The sequence below is a fragment of the Rhea pennata genome, chromosome 6, assembly GCF_028389875.1.
Source record: "Rhea pennata isolate bPtePen1 chromosome 6, bPtePen1.pri, whole genome shotgun sequence".
Lineage (NCBI taxonomy): Eukaryota > Metazoa > Chordata > Aves > Rheiformes > Rheidae > Rhea > Rhea pennata.
The window spans coordinates 35,313,901-35,338,425 of NC_084668.1; the positions used below are offsets into that span (position 1 = coordinate 35,313,901).

The 24,525-nt window shown below is 35.6% G+C and overlaps 1 protein-coding gene across 1 annotated transcript in view; it reads right to left on the reverse strand.

Annotated features, from left to right (window-relative positions):
• Positions 1-2,776: 2,776 nt before the first annotated feature.
• ADAM23 (ADAM metallopeptidase domain 23) overlaps positions 2,777-24,525 on the reverse strand; it is a 73,407-nt gene continuing 51,658 nt past the window's right edge. The window contains exons 22-27 of the mRNA XM_062578772.1: positions 24,356-24,475; positions 23,185-23,353; positions 21,690-21,801; positions 17,424-17,514; positions 3,843-3,936; positions 2,777-3,597 (exon numbers count right to left, since the gene is read on the reverse strand). Of these exons, the coding sequence (XP_062434756.1) occupies positions 3,888-3,936; positions 17,424-17,514; positions 21,690-21,801; positions 23,185-23,353; positions 24,356-24,475 (541 nt within the window). The 3' untranslated portion in view covers positions 2,777-3,597; positions 3,843-3,887. The remainder of the gene's footprint in view (positions 3,598-3,842; positions 3,937-17,423; positions 17,515-21,689; positions 21,802-23,184; positions 23,354-24,355; positions 24,476-24,525) is intronic.

The window sequence follows — 24,525 nt, forward strand, 5'->3', positions numbered from 1 at the left end:
CATACATAATATTGAGAGATATTAAGACAAAAATATTTTCCCCCTTTCTTTGGAGCTGTTGAAAGCATAAAACTTGAGTAGTTACTTGGTAACTGTGGTGTGTATTTAGTTTCACAAACTGACTTCACTGGAGCCAGTCTGGCAAAAAATGAAAAGTGAAACCAAATTTCATTCAGTAACCCACTAAAATGATCGTATTATTTACTGAGCCCTCAAAATGTGTTATTTTTAAACAACATAATCTAGACTCTTTTTGTAACTCAGATTTTTGAAATGCAGAAAGCTTAACTAAACAGTGCATACAGTTCTCATTCAACTCTGAAGCCAGAGATTAAAAGGCGGCACAGGAAACCTCCTTCCTTGTTTGTGTGTTTCACCATGTGTTTTGAAGCATTAGCTCTAGGCAAATTGGAAAGCTTGTATATAAAGTTCTCTCACAAATGGAACTTGAGAGATCTTCAGTAAAAGAAAGCTTCAGTCAAGTTCAACTACTCCTACAACTTGGATACTTTGAACACAGAAATTAAGTAAAATGAACAGAAGAAGGAAAAATGATTGACAATTAAACTACTCCATTCCATGTTCATGAAGTTTTTAATACTCATTTTTCTAAGATGTAGAACAAGGACTGTTAAATTTCCATTCATTAGCAGGCAACAAGACACGAATGAGTATTAACTTCAAACAAAAACTGATTTACAACATCAAGTTGTGCACTTTAAAAAAAAATTACAAATCATTTTAAAAAAGAAAGAATAACAGTGGAAGCAGTAATGATTATAAAACATGACTGATTAGGCTTAAAACATAATTTCAGTATTCTATGGCATTTCTTCAGACAGTAGTCTTAAATTTGTTTGTGCAATACCCATCTTTGCATAGTAAAGAAAAATTTGTTTAACTCCAGTCTTAAGCAATTGGTTTCTTCTTAACATGCACCTATATATCTTTTGCTAGTTTGCCTACTAGATTTCTCTTTTAGAAGGATCAGGTCAATTCAGTGGGATCATGCAGCAAACTTATGAGCTCTACAGTTACCATGTGGTTTCATGTCTAGATGAACCAATAAATAAAGCAAATGTACAGTGGATGAAATGGAGACATTGCTGACCATGTATTCTGTTGATGACAGTTTGATGAACAAATTAACATTAAATGCATATGTATTCTCCAAAGCATATCAAAGGCATGATGGAAAGTAGATATCTAAAACACTTTATTGTCTAATAGAAAGCACTTAATCTGTACCCACTCTGAGCTGTGTTGTCACTTGCATTCTGTACATACAGAGCAGAAAGCGAACGTGTTCTCATGCATGCACACAACAGCTGATGAGTGGAGCATAAATTCAATCAAGAAATCACAATTCCTATGAAATTGCTGGTGTAAATAAAAAGTTACTCCAGCACTTAACATATGTACATAGTAGTTGGGGACCACTGTGGTCTGATTTAAAACATCACATCGCACATTTACAATGCTTTTTGTGAAATGTTTCTCAAAGGTTTATTACACAGGTAGTTCATGTATATTCAGCTGGTTGGGTTTTTTGGTAAATACTAGTGTTTCTGTTGTGGCCACATTTGCTTTGGGAGCAGAACTTCAACGAAGTTGGGGATTATGTTTCCAAGCCAAGTAGTTTTACAGAAAGTCTGTAAAGTCTTTTTTTTTTTTTTTTTTTTTTTTTTTTTTTTTTTTTTTTTTTTTGTAAAACAAGACTGTTTTACAGAACAACGATGTTCTTGCAAGTATTTTTGGTTCCCTGTGGAAGTATTTGTTGTTACTAAATTAATTCCTCCTAAAATCAGGCAGGAATTTTTCAGAATATGATTTATAATATGTATCACTGTTGACTACCTGTGTGCAGCACCTTTAACTCATGTCGTAAGTGTTAATGTGATTATGTTAAAGCTGTTTAAAAACACTTCATAACTGTCAGCCAAAACAATATATTGCGGTTTTGTGAGACTGTCAGATTCAACATTATCATAATATGAAATATAATTAAAGCCCAAAAGATCTTGTAAGTCCCAGGGAAATCTGCAGCATTTTTCCTAATGTTCTATTTGAGCCTTAAAGCTAACTCAAGCAACTGATTTCCACTGAAAAAAAGATGGAATAAATCTTGTGACTGGACTTCCATTGCTACCGTTCTCCAACTTCTAAATTAAAAATAGAGAAGACGCTTTAATCCTGATTATCAGTTGCAGCAGTTGAATTTTCAGGTAACTTCACTTACATAAACTGACCTACATGAGTAAAGTCAGTACATGATTGGCTGGACCTTACGGCTTTATACTTTAAGGGAGGCCTAAACCAGCTGTCTTCATAACCTTCTCAAGTCAGACACGCCTGGGCTGGTTACTAGAAGTGCAGTACAGCCGCCCAGCACCTCACTACAAAAATCCGTGTTCAAACACAAGGTACAGCTAAGTAATTACAACACACAAACCCTCTAAAATTATACGGAGTTTTTGCACGTTTAGTGACAGTAAATCCCTGCTATCAGTAGCAAGGGTCAAAATACTACTTTTGTGTTAGACTTTGAAAGGTGATATGCATCAAAGAGATGCAGGGAGTGGTTTAGGGATGTCAGTCATCTCTGCAAGTCAGTTTGGTTCAGTGGGGGAAGGGAAGAGAAGAATAGCTCATTCTAAGTTTTTTTTTTTTTAATATTTTGTGAGTATTTTAAGGCTTATTTAAGTATAATTCACAGGAACTAGATAGAAAAGAACACCTAAAGTTTCTTTTTTTAAAAAAAAAAAAAAAAAAAAAAGGTTGGCACTTCTGTGATTAATTTGAGAGGGTGTCACTCACTTACAATATATACAGAAAATCTGCATGACAGCCAAAAAAGTAATCCAGGAGGCTTATAGTCAATACATAGATTTGCATTTATACATTTTAATTGTTTTTTGGTTTCAAGCATACAAACTTTAGATCACATCTGTTTGGTGTCAGATCTCCCTGCATCTGCATGCTTATTGTCTGCCTTTTTTGAGTAAGCACAGAATACCCACTGTACAACATGCTAGAGAAAATGGGGAGCAAAAAAGAAGAAACCCAACATCAAAAATAGATTTACATAAAGAATAGAACTTTTCTTCTAAGGAAATCCTTTTCTATATATATAATCTGTGAAAATGATATGTCAAAATCTTATTTCCATATTTACACCTTTTCCTTCGTGGAAGAACTATACATCCATCACTCCATAGCTTCCATACCCAACAGACTCTTAGCCCAGGAGATGAAACGAGGTGGACAATAAGCTCACAGAACAGGGAGCTCTGAAGTCCAGGGAGAGAACGTGCTGCAGGGCTGGAAAATTTATTGGAGCCTATCGGGTTCCCAGTGGTTTGTACTTATCAGGCTGCAGATTCTGCTTGGGGTCAGCTTGCTAGCTTGGTTGTTGGTATGTGAGCCATGCAGGTTACCCTTTCGAAAACTAGCTCCTCATGCCACTGGAGTTTTGATAAGAAAAAGGAAGTCATGCGAACTCAAGGAAAGTTAGAGTACCAGCAGGTTTGGAGAAAAATCTTCTGCTATTTCTTTATTTCAAACAGTTCTCTTATTGCACTTGGTCTGTTTCTCCTCCTTGGTTGGAGAAAAAAAGAAAAAAAGAACAAAACTGATTTTTGAAACTGTTTTCTTATAACACTTGTCTGTTAACATTAACAAGAGAAAGGTGAATGGAAGAAGTATTTCATACTTATCTCCAAAAAGGACAGTTTTCTATCACCCCAATTCCCAACACCCCAGCATTGTGCCTATTGTTACTGGTTTCTTATGTTCTTCCTTACTGATTTATTTCCTGCACAACTACAGCAAAGACATCATACCCAAAATCCAGTAGTGCAAGGAGAAGCTTTTTGAATCAAGTTTCTTCAGATAGGACCTTGCTGATTTGGATCGAACCTTCGTTTTTTGACATTTCTTCCAGATTGCATCAAAAGGAGATGAAAAGAGAAAAATGCAAAACATCAGTTAGGTATAATAGGAACAAAATGCAGTACTAAGGTCATAGTAAAGTAAAAGGCTCACACTGAGACAGTTCAACAAGGTAACTTTTCTAAGCTGTAACAATTTAAAGAATCTGTTTGCATGCTTTCTGTATCAATTATGAATTTCCTTAGGCAGTTCAAGATCATGCTGGCATGCAGAATTCAAGTACTTCTGTAGCACTTCAAGTGTTGCTCTAAATTTGTAGAAATTTTCTGACCGTAGTAGCATGTGTGCCCACTAGGCCACGAAAGCATGCGCACACCAAAACTGAATGAGTCAAAATGCCCAGCAGTGCATACAGAAAAGCACGTGTGAGTGCTTATAGCAGGTGCCCGTCTTCGGCTTCACCAGAACTTAGTCTGTGTCCTCCACTAAGAGGAAAAATTGAGTGCCTCAGTGAGCTCTTACCACACCATGGACCAGATGCTGTGAATCTCAGTAATGCACAAAATACAGCAAAGACATTGCACTCGAAGGAGACTGGACAGCTTTGCAAGTTGGGTGATTAGAATTTAATATTAATAGTGGATAGCAAGCTGGTATATTGATATCCAGTCTCCTGCGATACTGATATCCTAAACAGCAAGACACTACAAAGCGACAACAAAAGTTAGGTGCCACCTCCCCAGTATCTGGCTTTATGTGGGGCATCAAGCGAGGGGCTCATGCATTTAATTGTAACATTGGGCATATGCACCACTACTGCCACCAAACTAACATGCAAAAATACAGAACAAGAATTCATAAATTCCCCAAAACTATACATCAACCCCAGGATTTTCTATAGCCCTGCTAACTACTACTGCTGCTACAATGCTTATATGTATATCATGTGCAAGGTCTGCTGGGGGTTTAAGTGACTAATGATATGCCCAAAAGGCAACTACCCCCCATCCCTTGGCTACAAGGGCTTTCATTTTGGTGTAATAAAAATAAAAAAAATAAAAACCACGCTTAGGAATTGGTGATTTCTAAAATACTACTATATTAATTGTTTAATCACCTCCTTTCTAGCAGTGCTGTACTAACACTCCTTTTGAATTAGGCTGACGTTACTTCAGTATCTCAATCCATCTCTATACTACAGGTAATTTTGAGATGAGCAAAATATTTTTTTCCCCGAACTTTTATCAGGAATTTGAATACAGTAACTTAATTAAATGTGAATTAAAGTCTGCTTTGAGCCTGTCTATCCTGCCACTTACTTAAAAGGACAAAATCTGCCCTTTCTAAAACACTGCCTGGTACGCTTCAGTTCATACGCCACTGATGAGCAACCAATCGGTCCTCTTAAAGCAAATCATCAACGCGTGCAAAAAATCCAGATGATGTAATGTAACCAGTCCTCCTCCTCAGGATAAACCATCGTATTCCAGTTAAAACTTGAAGAGGAAAAATCATGAGAAACGATACTGAATAAAATTCTATTACCAGAACTTTTAAAAATTAAATTGAAAGAGGGTTGTAAGCCCTATAAAAGCTATGGAGGAAAAATATATGGGAATGTTAGCGACACAGCTCCTCTAACCAAACTGTTTTGACTTTTTCTAATCACATCTTTTCTAATCTGATCTCCATCAGCACAGTAGCCCAGCAAAGAACATTCAGTTCCACTGCAGCTCCAAGAGCACCCAGGCTTTGGGACAACGCAGTTGGTATCTCCTGGGCCCTTGGCAAGCATTCTAATAACTGTCCAAACCATCATCTGATTTTCTAGTTTCATCCAGCAGAAATACACATTTCCAGAAATATAATACTAATCGAACTATTACCTTTCTTCACTTAGGATGTTCTGCTAACACGGTTGTGTGAGAAAGAAGCATCTGACGAACTAAAAGGACATTTAAGGTATGAGCCTGAAGCAGCCTCTGAAACACCGAACAGCAGGTAGCATCAACAAGGCAAAGCAGTACACGTGTGTAACTTAACTAAGAATCCACCTCCTCTTTTCTGCGGTCTCAGCACTTAACTGAGGTAGGTGGTCAGGCAGTGCCCTGCAGAAACCAAAATTCCACCCTGATTTCTTGACATGCTTTAACAATTATTTTTTTTACGGCCAAGTGATGACAGTAGTCTTGTTGCTTTGAAGCTATGTATCAGCATTCAGGCAGTCTTCTGAACAGCTAACCTTTAAGCACGCTTCAGTAAAATCTTCTTGACCCTGGCTCAGGTGTGTCCCCAGCGCCCGTGTTTATAGCTGGGCCGTACGCAGGCCTGATCAGCTGTAACTGGCGCTGAAGGGCAGAGGTGGGACAGCCGGGCTGGAGATCCCCGCTGCGGCGCTGCCCTGGGAAGCAGCCTGCTCCGTGTTGAAAGACGCTCCTCCAGCACACAGACACAGCAGCCCGCTTTGCGCTAGTGCCTGCTGAAGGCTGTTTCAAAAATTGTTCCAGCACAGCCTAAGCTATGTGGTAAGTTAATATCTCCCTTAGCAATCAACAGAATTTCAATGTTCAATTTACATTTTTGTAATAGTGGTATTTTATCTTTTTAAAGATGGTCACTAGTAGCTAAAAAAAAATACACTTAAATGCACACAGGATACCATTTCTAGTTGTTACTGATCTTGTAATATCCTCAGAACAGACTATAAGCTTTTAGCTCATCACTAATTTCATTTATGCTTTTTTCTTAAGTATTTAAGTTTTGAAGTAGGGCTTCCTTGCCTGTGGTTGTCACTTCTGAATCATTTTCCTACTCCTGTTTAACCTCTCAGAAAACTTCTTGGATTTTTTTTCAATTATATATCACAGCTAGTTTCCTTTAAAACTCTACCTCTATCAGAAAAAACAAATATGCTATCTTTAAACACTGCAATAAAACAAACAAGATGTGGGGGGATCTAAATGATACTTGATGCTGCTTCCTAGCTCTTTGTTTTACGTGGAATTTATAGAACATTAACTTTTTGCATTTAACATTTTAAGGCATATTTAAATAACAATGTTGAGCCTCTCAGTCTGTAATTCAACAAGAAAACAACAACAAAAAGTCTTGGGACAAAAACAGATTTACAGATAGTCCTGAATCAGAAGAAAGCATACTACACTGTAATGGTGTAGCATGTGACTGTCTGTAACATGATCTTCCTTTATGGATGAAAAAAAAATCAGAAAAGGAAATTTCATTTTTTTAAAAGGCATGATATATAAAGGCATTATTTGTTCTGCTCCCTCCAACTAATTAAGAATGCAATTTGTGCAATATGTTTTTGCTTGTGAGTCTCTGCTTTTTTGTGTGTTGTCATAAAAAAATAAAGTTTTACAAAAGTATTTAAAGACTTGTTCAAAATCGGTATTTTAATCTCTTCAAATAGCTAATGTTTCTATATGCATTCCTAAAGCAAAGTTCAAAGGCTGAAGAAGGGATTAAATTAATGACCTTTTATTGTAAACTGATGTAGATTAACAAAGCAAAGAGCTAAAATTAGCAGTTTAAAATAATATCCTGACCTGCCATTTATTGTATTAGTTTGAAGAGGAAAAAAAATAACTACTACTCAAACTTGACTCTTGTGGAGGTAATGATTGCACCTGAATCGCAGTACATGTTTTAAGGAAACACTGGTAAGGGACAGAAGCATACTTCTGACAAAACTCCCCATTAGCATTTCAGTACCTTATTTTGCAGAGACTTTTTCTGGGATTTTTTGGGGCATCTGCGCAGACCAGCTAAAAACATGGGATCTGTAAGGACTGGGTAAGTTGCTGGTCCATCTGTTAATTCTCAGTTAAAAAACAACAACAACAACAAAACTTTGGCTAAGAACCAACAGAATTGCACCTACGGTCTGCTACTCTTTATCCTTCTTTATCAGCCACTTTCACCTTCTGATGACTGTAAGGAAGGAAAGTCTTTCATATATGCATTTTACATCACAACATTTTACATCAGCATTGCCTCTTAGCAGTATTGCTTATTTATCGAAATTTGCCTTAATAGTGTTGCACTTTTAAGTCAGCAACAGAAACATTTAATTGACTGACTTTTGTAAAGCTACTGCAGCAGTATATATGTGCTACAGAAACAACTGAATATAGGCCCCTGAGACCAAGACTGCAGCCAACGCAGAGGACCCAGGTAAGAACTCCTCATAATAAAATGCTTTTCTTGTATCAGTCCTGTCTAGAATGCTGTATATTAAGTCCTGTGCAGTCTTTCTGCATTGAATGAATTTCAGCTCTCATGAATGCAGTATTTCTATATATTACCGGCACAGCTAAAGTCAGTCCTGACACATGGACAATTTCTTCACAGCAAACTAAACACCAACAGCTTTAAAAGGACTAAGCTAGGCTCAGCTGAAGTAAAGTCTGCTTCCTAATAAGGTTTCTGCTCGCAGCCTGTAATTCTAAACCACCAGAAGCATTTAACCAGGCTCTATGTCCCCTAAAACTTTGTCAGTAAGTCTTTTCTTTCCTCCTATTCTATCCACATATTAACTTGATTATAAAACTTAATCTAGGATTCATTCTTGAAACTGGAAGTTTTTACTTCATTTTCCTAAACTTTCATCAACCCTTTTCGAGTTCCCCCTGCCGCCCTCGACCCCCCTCACCTCAGTTCATGAACAAAGTTTGCTTAGTCGCAGCTTACGTTTGATTTGGACTTGACACCACAGTACCGTACGTACATATGAACATCTGATAACCTGTGAAACAAAAATCACATCTCCCAGTTTGTAAAGCATTAGCTACCTTCTTCTCATAGTTGTAGAGACTAAATATACCACTTGCTTAAAAAGAAAAAGTTAAAATCCTCTTTATCGTCATCTGTCCCTCCAGATATATCTGAAGCAAAGTGTGGGAGGGTCTAGCAGCCCTCTTCTGTACAAGTCTTTTGTCAATTCCCCTCTGTCCCCAAGAAGAAACATGCACTTCAAGCTGTGAGCTAGGCCAGGCCAGTGTATTTGAGGTTCTGCTACAGAATAAACATTTTTTTTTTTTATCTTGCTCTTTGGAGAATACCAGCTTCAAGAGACTCTTCCAATATGCATCTCGTATCGGGATAACAAACTTCTTCATTTGGGCAAAGGAATAACACTAGGATGCAAAGCAGAACAGTTGTGACAGTAGTTTAAGCGATAGGTGCACGAAGAAGAAATTAATAATTAAATATTGTATTATTAAAACAGGGAAGGTTTCTTGTAAAGATCTGTGTTTTTGCAAATTCTCAAGTACAAGTGTGCCCAAGCTGCACCTGGGTACACCACTCAGACCAACATTTACACAAGTGTTAGCAGGTACTGCAGCATAGCTCTAAAAAACCTTCAGTCTAGGCCAAAGGTTCCTACGGCACAAGAGAGCTTATAAAGATTCAGAGCAAGAAGCTGCCTAAAATTTAAGTTTTTAAAAAAATTAATGACTTCTACTGTATTATTTTAAACAAATCACCTTTTATATTACAAATGTATTAGTTAGGGGCAAGTGCTGATCTCTGTGCCTGAAAAGTGTATGTATGTAAGTAAAAGACATATCTCTTTAATACCAGTCCAGAAGTATAATCTGTCATTTCTTTTTTCCACTGAAATATAGCTTGTTTAATTCCCATAGAAACTTGTAATATCAATGTTTTTAATATTAATCACTTTAAAAATGCATGCATATAGAACTCTAATCTGTTGTTCTCAAAAAATCAAAAATTTTAATAGGAATGCTAATACAAGGCTTGCAGAAAATTTGGCTGTATTATTTTCACAGCTAGCTGCAATGAAGTATAAATAAAATCAGTTCTGCAACTAAAGTATTTTTATGTTGCTTATTTAGGTTAACAGGCAACTTTCTCCTATCATCTTCATCTACTAGGATATGGCAGAAAGGGTCTAAATGCACCTGTATTAATTAATACTGTAGAATATGTCTAGTATGTCCTGAGAGTTTGTAAAAAATATAAGACCCAGTGTGGGCTTTTACACTTAAGAAATTTTTTAATCCATCAAGAGAAAAGAATCCCTATTATTTTGTTTTTTGGTATCACATGCAGATTCAAATCTGTAACTGCATACTCTAAAATATACACTTCATTTGAATTTGTCTCTGAACATATATTTGAAGCAACACAACAAATCAAAAACACATGAATACTAAAGAACCATTATCTCACTGTTTATAAATCTGGAAGATATTAATCTCAACCATTTTAAGAGGAACAATGGAAAAGATGCATGACTGTATTAAGCTATCTTGCTAAGAGCTGCCTGTAGTAATGTACAAATACTGAAGGCTGACTTAGTTATAAATTTATTTATGCAATAAATGAAGAGAAGCTGTAAGAAAAAAGAGAAAACACCTTAAGGTAAGGTAAGTGTATCTACAGATACTAAAAGGCCAATAAAGATCATATACCAGTGATTTAAAAAAAATGGTAAGACTGACATGTAGAGAGCGGAGGACTTTTGCAGAAGCAAAGGCAATCTGTTTTCTGTTTTTGGCTGGGCTAAAAGACACTTAGAAATAATTTGTTTCTAAATGCATACATAATTAATGCTGCTGGACACTACCCAAATGTAACAGTCAAAAAACAAGTAAAGAACCAAAACATTTTCAGGTGACCTTTCATAGTGAATGAGAAGATAAATATGACCTGACCATGAACTTCTGTTTTGATGACCTTCTTAAACAAATCGAGAATAATTTTGTTACTTCTTAACTTAGACATGGAAAATGAATATAGGCTTGTAATCCTTTAAATTGTTATTGAAAAATGTTTATTTTGGAACTATAAATTATTGTTGTACTATGGCTTAATCTTGATTCATAGTATTTCTCAGAGTATTCAAGTTGCTATTGCTTTTCAATGACTTGTTTTATGCTTAGCACTCTTACAAATTTTAAGTTAAAAATATTGGTTCCAAATTTGGATCCTTTTTATCAAATATGGAACATGTATCTAAGTAGACTTGACACAAAAATAAGATAAAATTTAATACCTCTTTTACAAGACTCTTAGCTTTAACAGTTATAAGTGAAATGACTATTTTATAACTATCAAGAGTAGCATACTATATTAAAGTAGAAATGAGTGAGAATTATTTGTTTCAGGAGATGGTTCAGGATTTCATAATAGTCTCTAATCCTGAATTGAAATTTAAAAAATTATATATATAAATTTGTGAATTTGATGCAAGTGAGCGATGATGATAATTAGTAATGACCAACAAAACCTGGCTCTGGTACTTCTGAGACAACTGCTTCTGTAATATGTTTTTACTATTGAAAACTACTCCTTTACTACCACCATTTACCATTTTCCTGTAAAGGTTATGATTATAAAAATACCTATTAAAATATTATTGTATTCAGAATCAACATTCTTCAAAATAGGTATCTTTGGGGTTTTGGTTTTTTTTTTTCTTTAAATCCCTAGAGTCAATTTGTGATAAGAAAACCATGACACTACTAATTGAAAGTGAGGAAAAAAATACATCTTGCTTGTTAAGTGTTAGTTATTTCTCTAATTGTTCTTCAACTTTGCACCCTGATGATATCTGTGTCTTGAATCCATTTCCTCCTCTCCCTCAGTGCATGCACAATTCTTTCTCTTTAAAGAAGTTTGTTATATTTGGTTTGGGGTTTTTTTGGTTAAATCTTGTAGCAGGAACTCAAAATTTAGTGATGTAAGCAAGAAATAGAAATGCCATAGCCACTGAAGAGAAGACATGCGGCATTGCTTACTTAAAGCCCCATCCTGTCCCCCCAAGGACAATAGCTGCTACCAGGATGGCACCAGCGATGGAGCCTATTATAAGATTGGTGGCACTAGGACCTGTGATAAAGGATTATGGGAAGAAAGACATAAGAACCAACCACTTTATTCACAGTAAGTGAAGCAATTGAAGGGTAAGCAAACAATTAAAGGAATAGAGACAGCACACAAGGTGATGTCTGTAAACATTTTCAGCAGGCCCAACTTACTTTTCTTTAATAGTAAAAATGAACAAAGCTGTTGGTCTTTCCCAGTCCTACATTAACTTCTACCACGTCAAAATCTAATATTAAAGCATAAACTCCATTATCTAGCAAATAAACTGTCATCTGAGGGCTCTAAGGTTGTAATAATTCCTTAACTTAAAGGAAAAAAGTATGAATGCTGTATTTTTTATGTCTACAGCAAATGTGAAAAAATAGGCTTTTTGATTTTTTTTTTTTTTTTTTTTTTTTTTAATGTAGATCCTGAAAGATGGTAGGTATTTTACTTTGAGCTAAGAGGATCTAGCACTACTTGCTAATCAGAGTCCCTACAATTACATCAGTGCTAACTTTGCAAACAATAGCTTGACAAAAGCAAAAGGACTATATAATTAGGGAGTGAAGCTGAAACAAAAGCTGTATTCCTATTAAACTTCTCAATATCAAAGCATTTCATCAGCATCCTCACAAAGCTACTTAACAACAAAGTGGGGAGGGGTAGAGTAGGAAAAAAGAACAACAAAAAGAAGCTGCACAAAATAATTTGTGCAATTTTCTGAAGAGGGCAAGAGAACACCTAAATACAAAATTCATAATTAACTCTTGAGTGATCTATTTACAGAGGGTGGAGGAAAACAGACAATAGGGATCACTGTTTTACCACTTTAATTGCTCAAAACAAGAATTTCCTATTGAGCAGCCTTTGATGTAAACCTAATTGCATCTGAGTTCAAGGTAAAATGAAACCAACACCACAGTTCTTCTGCAGCATGCTGCATACTCTTTTTAAACATTTACATGTCCAGGATTAGCCTTCAAAACCAGTTCTTACCTCCTATCACAGTCCCCCAAAACCTAGACTTCCACACTGCAACAGAGAATTGCTATTCTGAATATTCTGCTGCTGAGTTTGAACAACTGTCAGACAGCTGGCTAAGAGGAGGCAGCCTCAACAACTGAAAGCCTGACGGTGTTAGCTCAGTATCACAAACACCTTCTGCCCAATCCCAGACACTACAAGAAGAGAGCACCTTGGATTTAAAAAATTATCAGTGACCTAACTTCATTGCACACATTACATGGTTCCAGTAGCAGCGCTTTTAGATACCAGATTAGCCAAAGGGAAACCAAGCTCACCTTTTTTTTTTTTTTTTTTGGGGGGGGGGGGGGGGAGCGGAGGAGATGGAGAGGGGGGTAACATTCAATGGTATGATGAAAGAATTATTCTGCAAAGATGTCATTAACTGTTTTGTATAAATATACATTTCAGGGACTGATGAACATACAGACACACCTGAAAGTCCATGCAATTTATCCTTTTGAAGTATTTTTGAAGTATTATACATAAAAATTATCTTCCCCTCATCTTACAGAACAAAAACCCAGATTTTGCCATGAACTTAAGTTGAATAGTACATTGGTTTTCTGAGGAGCTCACCAGGACTTCAGGACTGCTTGTTTATTTGTTTCAAACAAGTGTACCAAAATATGCAAAATATACATTCTCCCAAATCCCTTCAAACATCTGATCTAAAAATGCCTTCCTGCCAAGCAAAGAGTGTTCAGGAGTATCAGTAAAAGACTCGGACTAAAAAGAAATAGAGTGAGCTTTACATATATAAGCAGTGCACAAACTTGACAACAATAATTAAGGTCATTTTTCACAATTTGGAAGACTTACTTAGACTTACCTTTAAAATTCCACCTGGCTATAATCAACAGTAGTGAGCGTGGTGGAGAGTAAACAAGGGCCATTTCACAGGCATTATATTCCCAGTTAAAACATTCTTTCAACAGTTAGTAGGCCTAATGAGCTCCTGTATCCGACTCAGAAGTATGACTTTGGATTTTCTTTATCAAAAGATTGTACACAGCAGAAAATCAAAAACACAGCAACTATTGTCTGTAACAATTTTAGAAACCTTGAAAAATTCTGAAGCTGATTGCTTGCTAGCCATAGAATGTTATTTTCTCCAGAAAAAAACGTGGCAGTATTTATTATGATTAACTGATAGTACTATATTCATAATTTAGATAAGGAAGTACCAAATGGCCACTTTTCAACATTTCCTCACAGGAAAATTATGTTCCTGGTTGTTAATTGGGGAGCGGGGGAGAGATGGGGAAGGGGGAGGAGGATGTTTGCTAGTGCACATCCATTTAACAGGCAGACTGGACTTTCAATACAAGACACCATTACTGTTTTTATTTACTATAAGTATGGAAGAATTCAATTAAAATTTAAAGAGAAGAGGATAATATACAATCCAATTTGGTTTGGTTAAGCAGAAAAACAATGAAATTACAGTAAATGTTAAAGGGGTTGTGAAAAAACATTTTTCAGCTCTTACTCAATTTCATAAAGTGTCATTAAGTAAAAGAAGTGGCATTCAGTTTTGACAAAACAATTTTGAAAAATTGAATACCTGTAACTATTAGGCAATCTGCTAAAAGAGCCTTATAGCAGAGTAAAGAATAGATGGCTGTGGATAAAGACATGCCTGTTCCTGTGGAATATTTTATAACTGCTTCACAGTACTTTGGGAGTAGTTCATATGAAGGCAGGGAAAGAGCTGTTTTTCCTAAATTGAAACTGGAAAGGAAACATTCAAGGTAAAATTTTACTTTTATCAACAAGACTATAATCTAATTTCAAGACTTTAGTGTGAAAACAGCTGGTGAAATGCTTGTGATTACTAAATATCAGCCCCTTGGTTATGGGGATAGAGTTCTCCAGCTGAGGAGTTCCAAGTTCAAAATATTTGCAAAGATGTAAGTGGCTTGTTGGGAAGCCATTTTAAAGAACATAACAGACCACACATGAAAGTACTTAAAATAGAATACAAATAATTTTACATATTGTTGTTTACCTTGCCTTAAAGATATGCATTATGTTTTATCAAGCATATCAATGAATTTAGATTATTAATAAAGTAGGATTTAGCTATCAATATGAAGTGCACATTGCATCAGGTTGTTACTTTAGTTAGTAACATTTATGAAAAAAATATAAATAAGAAAGTTTCAGCCAAATAAACTTTCCTGCTCACTGGACTTGGGTGCTTGACATTAATATATGCAGACTGAAAGCAAGAGAAAAGTTTTCACCACCACTGTACTGTGGGGTCAGTTTCCACCCAGACCGGTGATGTGCGCTCGGGGTTCACTTGTTCTCCCTAACGGCCCACTGCTATAACCCGCAGGCACAGTTAGCCCGGAGGAAGCTTCTGCACGCGCACCAGACCCCCGGCACACCCCACTCCCGCAAGGCGCTCGCTGTGCGGCACGGCCACCGCTCTTTGCTACCATGCTATCTCTAGCCATCTCTTAAGAGCCTGATACAAAACCTACCGACAGTGTTAAAACAGTACATACCTCTCACTAATTTCTCTGGATTTCAGACTATTCCCTAAATCTTAATCATCATCAGACAGACTCTACAAAGAAAGAACAATACATTGTTTTGAAATTCATCTTGTCATATAAGAGGTGAGTTTACTACAGATTGTCCTGAAAGTAACAACCAACAAGTTGTTTGATATTTTCTTTTCTAAAACGTTTATTCCTTTTACCTATCGCTTGCCAACCAAATCCTCCAGCTTAGGTTATCAAAGCCAGATGTCCATTTCAGGATGAAATCTGGAAGAAAATGATTCAGCTGTATTATCCTACGTGATTACTAAAATAACTTCACAGAGCATTAAGCTGAAGTATTTCTACAATTTGAAGAAAAGTTTACAACTGACAAGTGAAGTGGGGAGGGAGGAGAAGGAAGGGCAGCGCTGGCATTGGGCCTTTCTACATAACCGTAAAAATTCATCCCAACCTGGTCAAGTTTCCAAACTCTGAATATTGTGTCTCCACTGCACTGCTGCCCAGACAGAGCAGGCAGGTGACGAACACAACCTCCCCTGCACCTGTTGTGGCAACCACCAGGGACCAGAGGGCACTGGGAATGCAGAGGGTGTTTGTGCTGCCTCTGTTCTTTCTTGAAACCAAGCAGCAAAACGCAGCAGTGGCTTGACTTGGAGATACACATCTGAAGGAACCAGAGGACTAGGATAAAAGACCGATGGGGTCACAGAGAGAGCAAATAAATAAGAAAAAGGCTGGAATTAGAGCAGAAGAATACAGAAGCAAGAACAAATGGGGATGTCGGTCAGAGCAGAGGGGAACTGTGACAGGAGGCAAGGCAAGAAAAAACAGAAGGGTACAAGACAGTGTAAGCAGAAGGTAAAATTGTCCTTAAGCACTAGTAAATACTCTGCTTCAGAATACCCCTATTTAGTATATATTGTGCTCCAGAATCTAAGTCCCGAACCTCTAAATCTTCACAGTCTTCATTTTTTAGCAAACAGCCGTAATAGCCACCAGTAAAACACAGACCTGGTCTTTCTCAAGTAGACAGTCCAAGACCTTCTTCCTTTTATTTGTTTTTCTGTAAGTTGTCCATTGTGGGTGCAAAGCTCTCTAACTCTCCCGCAAATCTAAGCTGTGGGGTTCGCGTAACAGTCCAGTTCAGAAGAAAGTGAGAAGTTAAATGTAGAGTTGCAAAACCAAGCACACAAAATGCTGCCTATTACTGGAAGACTCCCTAATTGCCTTGGCCTTAATGAGAACTGTGCATGAATATTTTTTCACAGTCTGATTAGAAATCAAACTATCTTGTTCCACTTCCCCCCGTTCAGAGAGGCGCACTGTCACATGACAGATGCCTTTAGAAGATTGGTGATACAGCATTAGAAGAACAGTGAAGTTGGAAATGTCAGATGAGCAGAATAACAGCATTTTGTTCTGTGGTTTGCACTGTGTTCTGTGAACACAGAATAAAGATAGTTCATTCTAGTATACATTGACCAAACCCCTCTCTCTCTCAAATAACCACTCTTAAAATTGAGGCAGCAGGCTAACACTTCAGCTTATTTCCCCATAATTATGAAAAGACAATGAAAATATGTATTTCTTGTATATATGCTCTACATATGAATTCTATACTATAGCATTCTACTACCATAAGGTAACATAATCCTAACAGAACATCAGAAATTTTCTGTAAAACTAGCTATATATACACACTATTCTTATCAGATTTCCTTTTCTCAGATTTAGTGACCCACTATTAGACTGAAAATTCCACGGACTGGAATAAAGAGTTTGTGAATTATATCAAATAGTCTGGGTTGCTATGAATGCATTTTGAAAAATAATCATAAACTTTCAAAATTTTCCCATTTTTATAATTTAGAGTGATGGAAACATTTAGACATTTAATTATATTGTGACGATGTAAATATTCACAAACTTATTTTTTTATGCCCCACATTATCCCAGACAGGAGAGGGTTCAACACTGCATGAGCAAATCACACGACACAGACACAGTCAAATCACACGACAAATACGGTCACCACATGACAAAGCTAATGGGGTAATGCACAGAGGGCTCAGGTGCGTACGGTTACCTCACACACTAGGCACCAAACATAAAACTCAAACTAAGAAAAATGCTTACTCTATTCCCCACCCTGTGCCTCCAAAAATCACCCCCAAGGCCAGAATGGTCCCTGCCACTGCACCTATTAGCCTGTTAGTTGCCATGCTCACTGTGTGGAGGGAAAAGGGAAGATTTTTTAAGGAAATGATCACAAGTCATATATGTCTGAAAACATGAAATAATACCTCAAAAGAAAATTTTACTCTGTAATCCATTCTCTGTCAAACAATTTAAACCTCCTAACAAACTTTTCTTTACTCAAATACTGTAGCTCTAAAAATTCTGAAATGTGCTACATCTGGCTTTATATGAATACTTGCAAATACTTCAATAAGAAGTCTTCCTGTAAATTTAAGACTATTTCTTTTAGATTGTAATTCTATTGCATATTTACTTAAAATGGAATATCCTCAACCTGCTGTTTATTTAAAGCAGCCAAAGTATTAAAAAAATCACCAAAAACTTCCTTTTGATCACCAGAAACATACTGTATCCATAATATAACTAAACAAATGACAACTGTTTTTTTGGAAACCGTTCCTTTGCAGGAAAATATTGTTTCTAATTAATTCTATTATTAGTTGTTATATTCCTTTGTTACTGTATTTATATATGTGACTTTGTATTTATCTATATCTTACCAAAACACTAGTTTTAAAAGGAAAAGCCTACACTAGAAATGCGTTTCAGGTAACAACCTGAAATTTCAATGTTCTGATGCTCTTAGTATCTTTTTTTTTTCATTTTTGAAGGGAACTTTTGTGAGAAAAACCATATATGCACTTTCTGTGCTATAAAAGATTAAAAATAGGATAGATTCATTCAGTCATAATAGACTGTAAGCAAGCATCTGAATTCACAGATACGAGCTTCTTAACCTAATGGGAAATTCTCTAAGGGACAAAAACTTCATAGTCTTCATGTTGAAGAAAGTCTATTTTGAAACTTGTTTCTTACCTTTTCTTCCATTTCATAAATATACACATGCACACACACACTTAAGACATAAATTTTGCATTAAAAGAAACAAACATACACCATTCCGCTAGCTAAACGAGGGAAATGCAATTCCCAATTCTGCAAATGAAATTGCAAAGGAAGAAACTTGTGTACATAGGGAGCCCCAGTGACTTCAAAACTAATGACCAACACTAACCTAATTCAAAATTTCTGCAGTAGTCAAAAACTAATGGCAAGAATTCCTTATCTTCCCAAAACAATTACTATGCTGAATTACTCTAGTGTGGGTCTGTTAGTACAGGATACAGTAGGTTGCTGAGTTTAAACTAATTTGAGACTCATGAATTAATACCAACATAATTATGGACAGCTAATTTCTAAATCTTGAAATATAGAATGAAGGCAAAAGCAATTGATGGATGATGGAAAGATCTGTAAAAAAACAAAAACAGTGCAACAGGAGCAGCAGTCAATTATCAATTATAACAATAAATGAATAGCAAGAAATACTTGTTAGCTATACATACTTGTAGTAAGAACAATGCAGGGACTGATGGTGTGAAAACTGTTAAATCAATTATATGAATTTTCACATCTCTAAAAAGGCTTATAACCTCTCTCTAAATAATTACCTACTCTCATGCTATTTAAGCACTAGGTTTCAACACTAAGCTTCATAGTAAATTACTGAAATCAGAAGAGGTTAAAGACCTGAATTATATAACACATAAAAGTTATTGACTTAAGCAAATCTTTCTTCAAAGTGCCTCACAATGAAGGAATAGGAGTCAAATTTATTTACAGTTTGTTCTCCCTGTTATATCAAAGTGTAGCAATTCCAACAGGAGTATTCATCTTACTGCAAAGAATAGCTCATCGTCAAGAGACTTCTAAGAAATAGTCTTTCTGCCTGTACATGGTGAAAGGCATAAAATAGATGGAAGAGATTTGTTACTTAAAAGAAAAAAAAGAAAAAGAAAAAAAAAATCTGTAAAACAACAGTGTAACCTATGGAAAACTTTCCCAGAGTTGTGTTTATGTTTTTGAATAAACATTACGGGTAAAATCTCCTCTCTCTTTTATGTCTTCAGCCCAAATCCCTCAAATACCTGAACTGACAGGTTAGATCAACCCCAAATTACAAATATGTTAATCTAAAGATGAAAATAAATCCAATATTTTCTAAATGAAAAAAAAAGCGCATATCCTCAGTGCAATACTTAAAAACTCTTTTCCACTTTTCTTGGAATCTGGACATGGTTCCACTTGAAAGAACTTAACCTCTCAAAAACTGACATATAGGAAGTGTAGTATCTCAATACTGTACAAACTGAAGGCTTTATATCAGTTCCACAGATGGGGCTATTCACTCTGTCCAGGCTTTATTTCATGGATTTTCCCTGGCTTTGAGAGTCAGATTACACTAATCCTAGTATAAATCCTAATTCTAGAATTCTAGTCATAATAGATGCCATTTAGTTTAGATGTGATGTTCTTACACCTGAATCTGCTATACTTATCTCAAACTAAGTTTGAGAAAATTCAAACTTAGGGCTATGGAAAAACAAAGTATTCTGGTTTATACCTGAGACTTGTAAAATGGCATATGACATAAGTAGTGCTGGTAACAAAGGGGGAAAAAATCTTAAAAGAAAATACTTAATTACCTTGGAGCTTTACAGAACTACAGGAAACTATTTCTGTATCCTTTCTGACATAGAAATTCATAGGTAAAAAAAACATAGGTAAAAATAATTCTATTTTTTAAAATTTGTTCTTTGAGCCACCTTGTAACAGAAACTTATTCTGCCTTTTTTAGTGGAGTCTACTGAAAAACGGAGACCAATTTTATGTCTGTATCTACTGGCAGAAATCCATACAGATACTATTCATTTAAGACTTTTTCCCCTAAACATTTCAGCACAGATATATTAATTTTCAAAAAGGTATTTCCATTCTGAAATTACACAAGTTAATTTGAATTACGAAAACCTAACAAGATAAAAGTACCTTCTTTGATGCCCTTCTTATAGACCTTTTTTTATAGAGGAGGAAATCTTATTTCTTACCCACAGCACTTGGAAATAAGCAAGACAAAATTCAAGTGCTCTTAAATATCACAACAGTAAATAGTGCTCTCCTCATCCACACAGAAAAAGAGAAGTATCCAGCTCTATAGTGCTCTTTTTTTTTTTTTTTTTTTTTTTTTTTTTTTTTTTTAAGACTCTGTAAGCAGCATTCCACAGTTAGGAATTTCTTTTAATGGGAAATTGTATGACAAGCAGCTTTGTAAGATGGGGCACAACTAGGCAACTCTAAAGTGAACCATGGTAGAGTTAGGAGTCAGGAAGTACCTGCAAAGATTCCCTAATACAAATATGGACTGTTCTAGAGAGCTTCCTTCAGAGTGAGAACCTCTTTTAAGATGATGTCTTCAGCAGCCCCTAGTAAAGCTCTGCCAGAACTGTTCTGCTAAGGGGCAAAAGAATAAAGCACACAAGACAGAAGTGGAGCCACTATGGAGGCACATACGAAAATTCTGTCTACCCTTGAAAACCTGGATATTTTACAAAGTAATCAGTTACTGTCTGCACCACAAGGCCTGCATTTTTAAACTCTATCTTCTTTCAATCCAAAGACATTCTTTGGCAGAGAAGTTGGGGAGAATTTCAAGTTCTTTTGTTCCTTTCAAGAAATGTTTCTGACAATTTATTTTCCTAATAGCTCCTCTTTGTATATCTACTTCATACTCAGTTGAAATACCTACTAAGTACATAAAAGTAAAAACTCTAAGCAATAATGGTTGTAAGAACAGCGTAAGTCTAATTTAAGAATTGATTATTTATTTCTTTTTCTTCCCACTGAAACCTGATGCTGAAAAACCAAGGCTTTCTTCACTGGGAACATTCCAATTTCCCCTTTGTTATGTCACAGCTCTCTGAAACCGCTGAGAACAACTAAGGGAACTAGAAATCTCTAGCAGCAGGTAAGTACTGAATTCTCATATAAAAAAATAAGAACTGTGTTTAGTCAGCTTCCTAATACAGAAAAGAAAAATTGTAAAGAATGAAGAAAAAGGGGTGAAGGAAATATCAGGAAGTACATACATTTATGTATTGAAATCTTCCCAACATTTAACTTAGAAAAATAAAAGTTTTACCAATTCTCAAAGCAGACAGACATACATCATCTAAATGACACAAAATTTTAGTGTCTGGTTCTAAACAGGACTGAATAGTATTTCTCACCAATTCTACTACCATGTACCAACAGAAAAATGTCATAATTATTTGAAAAGAACAACAAAACTGAAATCACACAAACCCTTGGGTCCTTCGTCCTTCTTGTTACCAGTATCCCTGATAGGATCATCAATGCTGCAGTCTGTCCCGGCCCAGGAAAAATTACAAATGCAAGTGGCTTCATTACTACACACCTGGAACAGAAAATGGGGGAAAAAATGACAGAAATGGCTTTTTTATCACATTCTATTATGTTCATTTAACATCTAATTGGGTATTTTATTTACAGAATAAAATTTATCCACCTATGTATTTTAACAGTAACACTGAGTGTTTAGAAAGAAGGTAACACATGAATAACCTGAAAGTTTGCTTTAACCCTTGAATATATTCAGATGCTAGCAAATGATGCTTTCCACATGAAAAAGAACATGGAATGTGTTATTGGAAGAAGTGACTAAAGAAAAAACATGACACAGGAAATACACACAAAACAAAGAATGAAATTTTGATTATAGGTTTAGAAGGGAAATCAATCATTAGGAATCAGTTAATAACATCTTTTAGACAGTGGAACATAATGTCAAGAAAACTCGTAAATTAAGTAGTCTATACAATAACGATTAGAAGTAAATAGCATATATATTTTTTAATTTTTATCCCATTCTGCATCTTGAAATATTCACCAAAGAATCTTATTTAGAAAGATGAAGATAAATGCATCTTTTGACAGGTTTGGTGAACTGAAATATTCTTTTAGAACTGTGAATCAGAATCATCCAAAGCAAAACAGAAAAAGAAGCGTAGTTCTCATTGCTTACACCACTCTCCAAAAGTACCAAGAGAATTTCCAGATTCCTACTGCTTCCTCTACTTTCCAATTTAAAAATTTTTCTTCTTGAATCCAACTGACTTTTCTTTGTGAGGCTCAAATTCACTTCACATCTTCAATTACACATGAGGAAAAAAAAATTCTTAAGCAAGTATCTGTAAGAACTGCAACAGTCAACTGAATCCCACAGTGGCTCCTCCTTTCCTTAAGGAAAATGTGAAGTATAGCTAGCCTAAAATGGAAGAGTTTTATCAATATTACAGTTAAGACATGGAGTAGTGTATTTGTCCAGCAAAACATACCTACCATCTAGACTAATGAACTTACGTATAAAATAGCAAGATATAATGTGCCTGAATATAAAATGATAGACTTAGTGTATATCCAAGAAGTATATCATTTCTGTTGAGGTCCAATAGTTTAGAATTCAGTTACTTAAGTCACCAGGTATAACTCCATAACACAAAAACACTTTATAAATGCGTTATTATGCAGGAAAAAGTTTAACTGAAGATTGGAAGAAGCCTGAATTATGGATAATACATTACAGAAACTCTTTATAACTGACATCAAAGCTCTTTCTTTCTAGTAATGAAAACATCACTTTGGATATAATTACAAAACTGATTTAATAACTTCAATAATTTTATCTGTGCTTCTCATGTTGTAACAGAATGGCAGTCTTGCAGAGAATCTAAGAGACAGCCAGAGAGGCTTTAGCTGCTAACATCCAGTGCAGACTCACCCCATGACCGGAACAGACTTTTCCATTAGAACCAATGGGACAGCTGCTTATGTTCAAGGACTGAATTGGCAGGCACTTTTTGTCCAGACACATCATGTGAGGACCACATGGAGCTCCATCTTCCACATAACCTAAATCTGTATCATCATCTAAAAGAACATGAGCACCACTAGGAGAAACAAATTTTAAGATACTGTTAGTATTAGGACTAGAGTCTTTTGAAAACAAGAAACATGTCAGTGTATGGTACCTCACAGCTTTCTCTCTTCCAAGCATACAGACAGAATGAACAAAGTTACAGTCTTTCTGTCTGCTTGTAACATTGACAAAGTGTTCGAGTTGACAGACTAAAAAGAAATCTAGATAATGACTTAAATACTCAAAAAATGCACTTAATTTGTTTTGTTTTGTTTTGGTTTTTTTTTTGGGGGGGGGGGGGTAATTTTGTTTTTTTTAAATCAAGTCTTTGATGAGCCAAGGGTATTTTTAATGCTGCAGAATGTTTTTGCTAGAAAATGCTAAACACTAACTTCCCATGGGGCAAGAAGTAACATTAAAAACAAAAACAAAAAAAAAGGGGGGGGGGAATAACAGGAATTAAAAAGCATTGTTCACTCAGGTTCTACCTACACAAGAGAGTATTCTTAGCATAACAATGTTGCCAATATCTTTAAAATACAAATCCAGTTTTGTCCATGACAGTAGAGTAAACCCACTAACATGTCCTTTAACCAATCCATAGCTTAACCTTTTATCCTGCCACAAATTTTGAGAATACTCCAAACAATTACATTAATATATGGATCTTTGGCAGTTACAGACAACATTTATTACTTTATTTTTCCAGAAAAGTCACAATGCTGAGCATTAAATTCTGGCTATGAAATTCTTCTCTTGGTTCAGAGAGAGTAAGCAGGAGGGCAACTCACATTTCACCCATTTCAAATATGGGAGTATTAGTCTTTTTTTTTTAATTTCTTCTCTCTCTCTCTCTTTTATTTATTTATTTATTTTTTTAAGTCAAAGGGAGAAATATCACTCCAGAATAATCACTTTGCTTTAAGTTATTAGTTATTTAACAAAACATATTCTTTTACATTTATCTCTATCATAATTTGCTTAGGTTTGACAGAGAAAAATCAGCTTGGAACACTGCATTACTTTCTTTTACCTGCAGTCCACTATGCGCCCTTGGTGATAAAAAGAATTTGGGATAATTTCTCCTTGAACTTGACCAACTCGTGGAACTTTTGTAAGATTAGTGCAGAGCAAAAAGCCACAGAAAACATCACTGTAAAATGAAAACATAATCAAAAAGTTGCTGCAGTAATATGAATTAAA